The sequence below is a fragment of the Ischnura elegans genome, chromosome X, assembly GCF_921293095.1.
Source record: "Ischnura elegans chromosome X, ioIscEleg1.1, whole genome shotgun sequence".
Classification (NCBI taxonomy): Eukaryota; Metazoa; Arthropoda; class Insecta; order Odonata; family Coenagrionidae; genus Ischnura; species Ischnura elegans.
In genome coordinates this window covers 8,793,172-8,804,180 of record NC_060259.1, presented here as the reverse complement: position 1 = coordinate 8,804,180, position 11,009 = coordinate 8,793,172, and the positions used below count along the sequence as shown (strand labels likewise).

The following is an 11,009-nucleotide window of genomic DNA, read 5'->3' as shown; positions in this document are numbered from 1 at the left end:
AACATAGTCTACATCAACGACAACTGTTTCTAACTCCATTGACGTCTGTATGACAACCCAATGGATACACGGATGCAGAATCGTGATTATTTTACGTACACGCAGAGTTTGCTGGAGAAATTTAAAAACAGTGAAATAACGTGCGCATGCGAGGTCAGAGTTGGAAGAAAACCTGGTGCAAACAGCGGCTTGCTGGGACGACATTAACGTGATTGAAAGACTTTGGGTACGTGAGTAAAATATTATTAATGTGTATTATTATTATGGTTGCCATCGTATAATATGCATTCCATTGCTTTATTCGTCGTTGTTTGGCAAATTGCCAATCTAAATACATCAATACGGTCAACTGTTGGCATTATATGGTTCAATTTGCTGCACTTTTTGACGTGACATCTCATCACAAATATCTGGCCGCCCTGCTTTTTATCTGCGGGGAAATCGGTTTCTCTTTCATTGGCATTTCTCTCTAAAGGCATCTTTCAACGGTACATTAACACGAACGAGGCAATGTGTGAATGCACGAACGAATTCGGTCGATATGTACGGAACATTCACGAATGAATGAACCAAATTAGAACAGGTTCTTTATTCAGTACATGCATTCGTTTAAGTTGGGTGTTTATCCGGTGCACTTTCGTGTTCATTCACGCGTTCAAAAACATTCAGACGTTAAGTCGCAATGGTTGATGTTCCGTGAAAACAGGCTGTACGTGTCGGTCTCTTGTGTGCATTTTTACAGGTAAATTCTTCATCGCCGTTTTTCCGGGAAACGATCCTAAGGTTGATCTGCTTTACTGCCTACAGAGAATTGGGAGTACGGAATGAGCTGTTCAAGTGGTATGTCCTCTCCATGTTTACGACTATCCATAGCAACCTCCCGTTTGAGGCAGCGTTTGAGAGATCGATGACATTACAATTATATTCTCGTAAATCCCCTCAAATATAGTTCTATGCCCCAACGCAACAATTCAATGCCGCACTATAAGCTGCTGTGTCATTACGCATCCCTCATTAATATTCCATAAACTTATCGAGTTGCATTGGATGGATTATCGATATTGTTTTTCACAATTCAGTCCCATAATATATTACAAGTACTTTATTCAATTTCTCGGATTACCTTCCCCTATCTCAGTAATATTTATTCCATGTGAAAAAGGTGGTCACTTATTGACATCTTAGATTACCATTGCTTTATTTAATCATCTTATGAATATATTTCTAGCAATTGATGTAGATAACGATAATTCTATAAAATTTAATCCAGCTACCGGTTTCATGCAAGGTCTAATACTTATATCTACTCCCAAAAACCTTCCTAATGCTGTATTTTTTCTTTGGTGTAATTTTACAGTGACGCTGTACCAATCTTTTTCCTGGGCATTGATCCTGGTGTTGGTCTGGGCTGCTGTCACGGATATGAGAAATAAGCAAGGGAAAATACGGTGTCCACATTTGGTACGAGCATGGTATCGGAGCAGGAATTCAGGGGAAATAATTGTAAACACGTGAGTGAAGAAAATGGAATTTTCATTTGAAATTGCAATCTACACAGGGGTGCCAACCCCCCCAACCCCATAGCTGTACTAAAACTCACCCTCACTGACGACCAAATCCTGCGAAAACATATGCGACTAACCACGTATGTAGGGGGGGGGGTAACAGGGGTTATAACCCCCCAAATTTTATCTAAATCAAATTTATTTTTATTGGTCCCACAATTTTTGTATCCTTGTAAAGAAGTAATGAGAATGTTTATAGAGGGAGTTAGATATATTACGAACGCCAGCATACTACGGTAGATCAGATAATAAAAATAAAATAACAGAGATATATAGATTATAGGACACATTGATTCAGAATGTCGGTTTTTCCACGATAGATAAGACGAGACTATAGAGGCAGCGTTAGGACTTACTTAGAAATAGGTTAGTTAACTTATATTGTAGACTACTAACTTATTGTACTCCTTAACATATGCTTCTGTATATTAGTATTATTATTATTATTTCTAACAGCATTCTTTGCATATTATTAAAATTAAAAGCGTACTTATTGGTATACGTGAATGCCCGCGGAGCAGAAATTCGTATATTTCACTTCCATGTTAATTCTTTTCATTCGCATATTTCACTATTTGCTGAAATTAATAGGAATATTCGTGATTACGTGAGTGAAAGAATGTAGCTACCGTGTAGTTTCAAGTGAAACTGCAATCTTTGTACGGGTTCCATCCCCTCCCTGTCTCCAAGACGACTGACCGCCCTCCCAAGCCTCACGACTAATGCCACAACAACAAAACAGATGCGAATCGCCTCCGCAATTTTCAATTCGTGTTTCAATAGGCCTACTATTTGCACATATGTGATATTAGTGTTCGTCGGGGCTGCTGCCAAAATCCAATTAAAGCCTAATTATAAAATTTTTAAATGCTTTTCTCTCTCAAACCCGGGCTTACATGGACAAAACCCTTCACCAGTATTCCTATCTAAGCGTCTACTTTCAAATAAAAAAACGTTTCGTCTTCTTTCTCGACATCACTTACGCAAAGTCTCCTTGACAGAAAAATACATTATTTTTTAAATCATTCGTTTATCTGTAATCGCTTTCTCTCGTTGTAGGGGGTCTGCTCCCCCCAGACCCTCTTCCCCCTGAAAAAGGCTTCTCGCCTTTTCCGGTCTCTCTGCCAGCTTTTATAATTATTGTTAGACCCTATGACGCAACAGCTTACCTGCCTCCATTGTTGAGATAAAAATTCGCGAAATAGTGAAATTGCACGATTTGGCCAGAATTGCTCCTATTGGACTGAAAATCGGATTATCGACGCATCACGTGGTCTTGGAATCGAAATATTACGTTAGAAAACGATTTTGTTGACTCTCAAAAATTATAGGCAGGGGTAGGCAACAATGTTATAGATAGAAAGTGTAGTGTTTTCATAATTTATCCCAGGGTTTGAGACCATTTCGGAGGGAATCGATTCGACGACTTTTTTTGTATATTGTCTCGTTCACTCCAAAACATTTCTATGAATCAGTCAGTCAGTGGTCGGAAGTGCGTTTTGCTGTATATTGATTACCCTGTAGTCGTTTCGTCAGGCATATCCTAGGCAACTACGGGGTTCCCGAGGTTGGGGAAAAGGAAATGACATTTGCATAGCCACGAGGAAGGTTGAGGGGGTCCGGAACCCCCCGAAAAATAAAAAAAATAATTACTTTGCTGGATAAAATATATCAAGATATTGGAAAATCATGAATTAACAAAATTTTCTATGAAAAATGAAGTTTTTTCGATTATGATAAGTGTTAAAATTAGTTGTACACCATCTACTTATTACCCTGTTTTTTATTTTTTCAAACTTTCCCACCTAGTTTTGGACCCCCTCCGAACAAAACTTCTGGCTAATTAACTTTAATAGCTTATGGAGAAACAAAAAACAAGTGCCTACTGATCCACAATCTTTTTATTTCTTGCTGTCAACTAGTTTCGACGTCTATACCGTCATTATCAAGAAGGGCAGACGGTATAGACGTCGAAACTAGATGACAGCAAAAGATAAAAAGTTTATTGAACAGTAATTGGTTTTTGTTTCACCATGAATACTTCATCGTTCCATCAAGTAACGCCCAAATCAGTTGATTTTATCATTAATATCTTATGAATTGGATGGATGAGGCAGATACTTTGTGGAGATCCATTATGAGATATGAAGTGAAACACTTTGCACTTTCCACATAAAGACTCTAGATTAGACGCTAGGTTAGACTCTAGTGTAATAAAGTTTTTATGTGGAAAGTGCAAAGTGTTTCACTTCATATCTCATTAATATCTTAGGCGGAAAGTGTTGCAAACCTGTGTGTCAATAGACGTCATAAACTCTAATAATTCAGAACGAGAAATTACATATCAAGAGGACATTTTCCTCAATGAAGGCATAGCAACAGGTTATCCGCGTGTTGACAACAAGTGCTATCAAAAAATTAACATTGCGCATTTGCGACTTCGTTTCATTGACCAAACAGAAATAAAATAAAACTATTAACGAAGCATGTAACAAAATGAAATAACGCCCCGGCTGGGCTCGAACCACCAACCTTTCGGTTGAGAGCTGAACGCACAAGCCGATTTCGCCACGGAGGGGATGCAGGAAGAGGATTTCTATTGGTCTAACAATAAGGATTTGTTTACGTGATACCTTACTTTCGCTTGATTAAAATTAGATAGAAAATATAGTGTTCCTAAATATTTTCCTAGAATTTCGGAAGGGGTAGATTCCAGGATTTTTTTTTCGTATCTAGTCCCGTTCACACCAAACATTAGTATAAATCAGTAAGTCAGTGGTCAGAAGTGGATTTTATAGTATAATTATGCTACACCTTGGCGATAAAGAATTCTAAATACACTCATTGTGGTTAATAAAACCAATAAAATTTTATTCCCACATGCAAGAGTATAGATAAATATAATATAATTAGTTTTAAAAGATGAAAATTATCCTTACTTGCTTATTTATTAATATTTGGAGCCAATAGACGCTTTCCACAAGAAAGAAGCCATCTCGTAAGATCCGATAATCGTTTGATACTTTTCTTCCTTAATTTATTTAATGTTAACCCAACAAGCTACACAATACAACACAATCACCACAACGTGCTTCTGCACGTACACAATCGATCACACTTCACACTATATGCACCATGCGCTAATCCAGCGATTTCCAAATTCGCATTATTTTATCAATCCACATTCACCAATGCACTCATTCACTTTGTACCTCGAAAGATTAACATCTTCGATAAGTGTAAAGCACTTCCTTCACGTTATCATAACAGGGGAATAATTTCTTCACTAGACAGAAAAGGCACACTCATGAATAAAATTCGACACTCTCGTCACACGGTTACCCAGCAACTGAACGATATTCAGAGTCGCTTCGCATAGTCGATTTTTTCTCTGCCCTCAACTCTGAATTGCGTCATGCCGTAGGCCTAAAGACTCACGATCTCTTCCTACGGTTAGTACGTGACCACAGTTCACTGTAATTTCATGCCCGCAAACATTGAAGAAAATGCGGCCAGCCGAACTGCAGTTGTTCGTCATGTTAACCGCACGAGTGAAAATATTAGCGATCATTCACGATGACTTCTTACGGGATCTACAGTGAATCTTTGGGTATGTGTAATGCTAATCTACGCACCTCAGTGATTGTAGTCTAATATATAGGGTTGACATTTATCTCATGTTTGGTGAAGATTCGAAATATCCATGCTTAAAACTTCGAAATAATAGTGAATAAGGGAATAAATAGCATTCGACACTCCCATTAGAACCACACCTGCATATTTGCATACTTACAAGCTCCCCATAAACAAACACAAATTCGAAATCCCAGGCATACTGCCGCTTTCACGCAGAGAAAATCCAACGCGATAAGATTTTTCTGCGATTACGCAGCGAGTTGAACTGCAGTGATGCATCGTGTTATAACCGCTCGTGTGAATGCTATCGATTATTCACGATGTCTTCGTGTACGGAATCCATAGAAATTATTCCCATTGAGCGCACTGCCAAATAGTTTTAAAAAGGGGATTGCATGTCCCCAAGGGAGAATGATTATTTGTCAATCGGTCGATTCGTTAACCATAAAAACCCTCATCAATTTAATCACCGCGGATCTTACAGTAACAAGATTTTTGACAGATTTCGTCATAGAGGATAAATGTGGGAATTCGCTCTTCCCCCGAACCATAAAAGACTTAAATGAATGCTGGTCGTAATTAATTCTGCTTGAGCATTTCCTTTCTATATAATTAAATGCTTGGATTGCCTGAACAATTGAGAATGGATATCTTTCATAGCGACATATAAAGAACCGTATGATATTTATAGGTCCGAAAGAAACGATAGTATAAGAAAGATATTTAGCTGAACGGATAGATATGGGAATTCGTTTTTCCACAACTATGCATAGCAACGGGCGATTCGTGTGTTGACAATAAGTGCTATCAAATGATAAATAAAAACATTGCGCAATTGCGTTTCAATTGAGAAAATTTCCAAAATTTATTAATCTCGCACCTACCTACGTGGGTATTCCATACCTCACACACCCCGGTATTAGTTGCACCTAAACCCCCCCCCCCCCCCAGCCTTAATTCTTTGTTCCACCCGTGGCCTCCACCAGGGGCGCAGCTAGAAATTAAGGCTGGGGGGGGGGGTGTTTAGGTGCAACTAATACCGGGGTGTGTGGGGGTTTGGTATACCCACCAGAATAGGCGGTAGGTGCGAGATTAGTAAATTGTGGAATTATAATATAAATGGTTCAAAATGGTGAGTTTTACGGCTTTTAAAGGGATATTTTATTAATCCTTACACTATTCTATTAGTAATATCAATCTAATTAAGTAAAATGGATTAAACTTAAAAATTTCTCTGAGCTCTGGGGGGGGGTTTTATCCCCCAAAACCCCCCTTCGCTGTGCCACTGGCCCCCAAAATCACCTCCAAAGCATATTTCTAGTTAATGCCACTGCATCTTAGCACAGCAGAACCACAGAATAGGGACCTTGATACAGGGATGCCGACTTCCAAAAAATATTGGGGGGCCAAACTGGGGATCTTGCCCCGGGAAATTTTATAAGTAGTGAGTTTTAAGTTTTTTTAAACCATTTTAGAAGAGTCATATGATCAACATTAGAACCCTGATAACTCTAATCTCGATATATGGACACTCCGGGGAAAATCGACAAGCCTGACACAATTTTTTCCTCAAACCCATATCGAATTTTAGAGGGGGCACGGGCCCCCTAAAGGCCTCGTGGAGTCGGCGCCACTGTCTAGATAACCATATCATCAAACATACTGATCTTAATTTCTCCCATTGTATTTGCTGGTAAAGTGTAAAATCTTACCTCAACTTTTGGTGCCCATATTCACAATACACATGAAATCACACTCATCCAGGGATGGATTCACCCAAAGTTACGCTAAAGGGACATATCCATTGAGTGTCCCTCCTCACGTGAGATCCCCCCAACTTTTATGATAAGGCATAGCCACCCACATGAGGTAAGGTTCGGAAAAAAGGATTAAACAGACATATGGCTGACAGCATCAGTTTATGCTTGAAATTTTACACAGGGAAAACATGGACAATTCAATTAAAGAAAAACAGCTTGGAGTAAAAGTACATGAAGCAGTTAAACTTTTATGCAACTAAAACGCTTTCCAAAAATAATGTCTAACCTTAATTCATACAACAAAAATAGAAGAGTAACTTCAAAATTAAAAACATTTCATACTGCTGCAACTGAATGAACTGCGGTATCACGAAATTTAGTATACATTAACTAATTTTATAACACATGAACGAAAGCAGTGGTACAAATGACATTTTCAATTGAACAAATCCTCCAAAATACAGATACGGCCAACTGCATATCTGGTGCGAAGGCTTCCGCGGTGCGCTGGTAATTTAGGCTCCATTTTTCCGGGTTTCACCGCGTCGTTGTTGCGTTGGGGACAACAGTTTCTCCTGCATTCCAGCAGGCGTCTTCAGGTTGAAGGCATTATGCTTGCATTTTAATTTAGGGAAAACGTTGACAATTCAATCAAAGAAAAACAGCTTGGAGTAAAACTACATGAAACAGTGTAACTTTTATGCAACTAAAACACTTTCCAAAATAATGTCTCACCTTAATTCATACAACAAAAAGAAGAGTAACTTCAAAAGTAAAGCCTCCAAGCATTCCAGCAGGCGTCTTCGACCTGAAGATGCCTGCTGGAATGCAGGAGAAACTGTTGTCCCCAACGCACCACAACGCGTTGAAAACCGAAAAATGCAGCCTACATTAACTGCATATCTATCCACAGAAATTGAAGTGCAGTTTAAAAACATGAATGAAGACATAATGGGGCCTGCCTCAAGCACAACGGGAACTAGTTCAAAGGTAATGCAAAATAATTTCAAGTATGGCAGAAGGAACCCAGGTAACGATGAGCCTGCTGACGGCGGTGCACTTCGAGGCCCCTCCAGCACAGATCATCGCCGGTTCATCATCGGCAGGACATGAGCGGGGAAGATATTTATTATATGAAAGAAACAAACAGATATATGGCTGACAGCATCAGTTTATGCTTGAATTTTTACACAGGGAAAACATGGACATTGCAATTAAAGAAAAACAGCTTGGAGTAAGACTACATGAAACAGTTAAACTTTCACGCAACTAAAACACTTTCCAAAAATAATGTCTAACCTTAATTTATACAACAAAAATAGAAGAGTAACTTCTAAATTAAAAACATTAATCGTCATTAAATCACCGTCATTAAAAAACGACTTCACAATAACGAGAATTTCGTAATAACGAGGAATACATAGTGACGTTGTAATATTAACGAGAGTCTACTGTACAGCTTTAGTATGCAGCACTGCGTAACAGTCTCACCATTTTGGTGTCGCCCCAATTTACCGTTAGTCGTGTAATCAAGTATTCTTGTGGATATTTTTTTCGACAGGAGTTTACGCTGGAGAGGCTGAGGGATTGCCACGTGCTGATCCACACGGGGGAGAGGGCGTTCCAGTGTGCCTCGTGTCCCAAGGCGTTCAGGACGAAGAGTGACCTCCGACTCCACACCCGATCCCACACCGGAGTCAAACCGTACGAATGCCGGGTGTGCGGGAAGCGCTTCTCGGTCTCGTCCAACCTGGGCCATCACATGAGGGCGGTCCACGCCGGAGAACGGCCCTTCAGCTGCGACGCTTGCTCAAAGACCTTCACGTCCAAGGGCTCCCTCCAAAAGCACATGGAAACGCACTCGAGCGGCAAGGGGTTTTCGTGCGCTCAGTGCAACAAGCGGTACAAGACGAAGGCGTGCCTCACGAACCACGTGCGCAACGACCACAGATCCGGGGCGGAGGAGAGACCGTTCAAGTGCCGCCTGTGTTCAAAGGCGTTCCGCCTGAATGCGATCCTGAAGGCGCACGAGATAACGCACACGGATCTGAAGCCCTTTGCGTGTGAGGTTTGCGGGAAGGCCTTCAATACGGCGAGCAACCTGAGCACGCACCGCAAGCTGCACTTGGGCAATCGCGAGACGTTCAGCTGCAAGCAGTGCAACTTGAAGACGGTGAAAGAGGATTACTACCTGGACCACATGAAGAAGAAGCACGGAGGAGGGGATGGGGGAGTTGGGGACCGCTCTGCGCACACTTCAGACGACAGTGAATAGTACGCAGTCTGTCAGAGTTCTTCTTTTTAATTTTAATAATGAATCGCTTTCACCAAGTTGGGCCTTAAACAATCAATTTAGTAAATTCGTTATTTTGACCTTCGGAGGTCAAGAAATCAACAATGCGGTTCCATTAACTGACACGGTTACGGTTTCCGGACACGAGGAAACCGGAAATAACACTTTTATATACGAAAATTAAGACCGTTGACCCAGTAAGATCACAGTCAAGAAGAATAGGAAATGGGTTACCAACAAAGGTGTCGATCCATGGGTTTTAAAGGGTGCCCAAGTCATTTTCGGTCATTTTTGACCACTAATTTTAGTAAATTCTTAACCTTTTCCCTACCATACACGTATATATACGTGTGGACGTTTCCTGACCCGGGAGATGATGGCCATATATTAACGTGTGAGATTTTCCTAGCCAGGAAATCGAAAGCCGTATATGTACGTTTTCTAGCTCTCCCCCTTTTAGGACGGTTGCGGGCTTATGTCGTCTTTGTCTCGGGACCCAACGCTTCGGGGTTTAGGATTTACCCTCGGAATCCGGGAGCTGGTACCCGGACCTCTCCTCTTTTAAAACCTCTCTTAGCGATAAGAGACAGCGGTCATACAATTGTTTATCCAGTCAGTTTTCGAAATAAATATTTGTTCATTTCTCATAAAAAATAAACTAAGAATTGAATTATTTGTCTTTTGAGCAGCTTTTACAATTTTTAAACGAAATTCTACGATAAATATTAACTTATATCCGGAGTTTTGTATAAAAATCGACATGGAAATTGATGCTGCATTAAATGCGTTTATAATGACCTTAGAAATTCGTTTAAAATTTGACAACGCTCAGATAAAAATGAGGAATTCAATTCAAAGTCTGTAATTTACGTGCAAGCAACAATTATCCATGTGCTAAATACATATAAGCAATTCATAAGTTGACAGCGAACCAATGCAGCAGGTATGGTCATAAACCGGGAAAGGAGGGAGCACAACTACTCTCGGAGTCAGAGATAATGCGAAGTCCCTTCGTGGAGGTGTCGAAAAAGGTTCAGCGAGACCCTTCTTAACGAATGCCCTCCAAAAATGCTCCGTACCACGAGAAAGAAGAGTCTCTTGGGGGTCAGTACAGTAGTCATGCTAAGACGAAAACTCCGCCGTCTCGAAAGTGTTAAAAATTAAATAGAACTTTGTGCTTTCACATTAATATTCAAAAAAGGTAAAAAAATCAACAATACTGATAAATGAAGTGCAAAACTGACGTGGGCAACCTTTAAATCCCTTGAATCGACACCTCTGTTGGTAACCTATTTCCTATTCTTCTTGACTGTGACCCTACTGCGTCAACGGTCTTAATTTTCGTAAATAAAAGTATTATTTCCAGTTTCCTCATGACCGAAAACCGTAACCGTGTCAGTTAATGGAACCGCATTGTTGATTTCTTGACCTCCGAAGGTCAAAATAACGAATTTACTAAATTGATTGTTTAAGGCCCAACTTGGTGAAAGCGATTCATTATTAAAATTAAAAAGAAGAACTTTGTGCTCTCACATTAATATTTGTTCACAAATTTCCGACCATGGTTTCAACGTTAGACGTCATCATCAGGTGAATGATGTGACATTTGTTAGATAACAGTCATCAAAGTGATTTTGTTTTTGTACCCTCCCTTAGGGAGCCTCCTCCCCCTAACTTTTTTCTATCGTATGACCAAGTTATTTCCCCCTCCCTCTTCCCTGTTGACCAATCAGTTAGTTACCTTCCTCCCTACCC

The 11,009-nt window shown here is 40.1% G+C and overlaps 1 protein-coding gene across 1 annotated transcript; it reads left to right on the top strand.

Moving 5' to 3' along the window:
• The first annotated feature begins 1,367 nt into the window (after window positions 1–1,367).
• LOC124171597 (gastrula zinc finger protein XlCGF71.1-like) lies at window positions 1,368–9,604 on the top strand. The gene is made up of 2 exons (XM_046550772.1): window positions 1,368–1,511; window positions 8,523–9,604. Exons 1-2 carry the CDS (start codon window positions 1,470–1,472, stop codon window positions 9,234–9,236), a joined length of 756 nt encoding a protein of 251 aa, XP_046406728.1. The 5' UTR covers window positions 1,368–1,469; the 3' UTR covers window positions 9,237–9,604.
• Window positions 9,605–11,009: the final 1,405 nt, after the last annotated feature.

What these genes read in the sequence shown, in the direction of transcription:
- LOC124171597 (XM_046550772.1), top strand. Translation starts at nt 1,470, where the DNA reads ATGGTATCGGAGCAGGAATTCAGGGGAAATAATTGTAAACAC. An exon ending in GGGGAAATAATTGTAAACAC is followed by an intron (nt 1,512 to 8,522) that starts GTGAGTGAAGAA and finishes TTTTTTCGACAG; the next exon opens with GAGTTTACGCTGGAGAGGCT.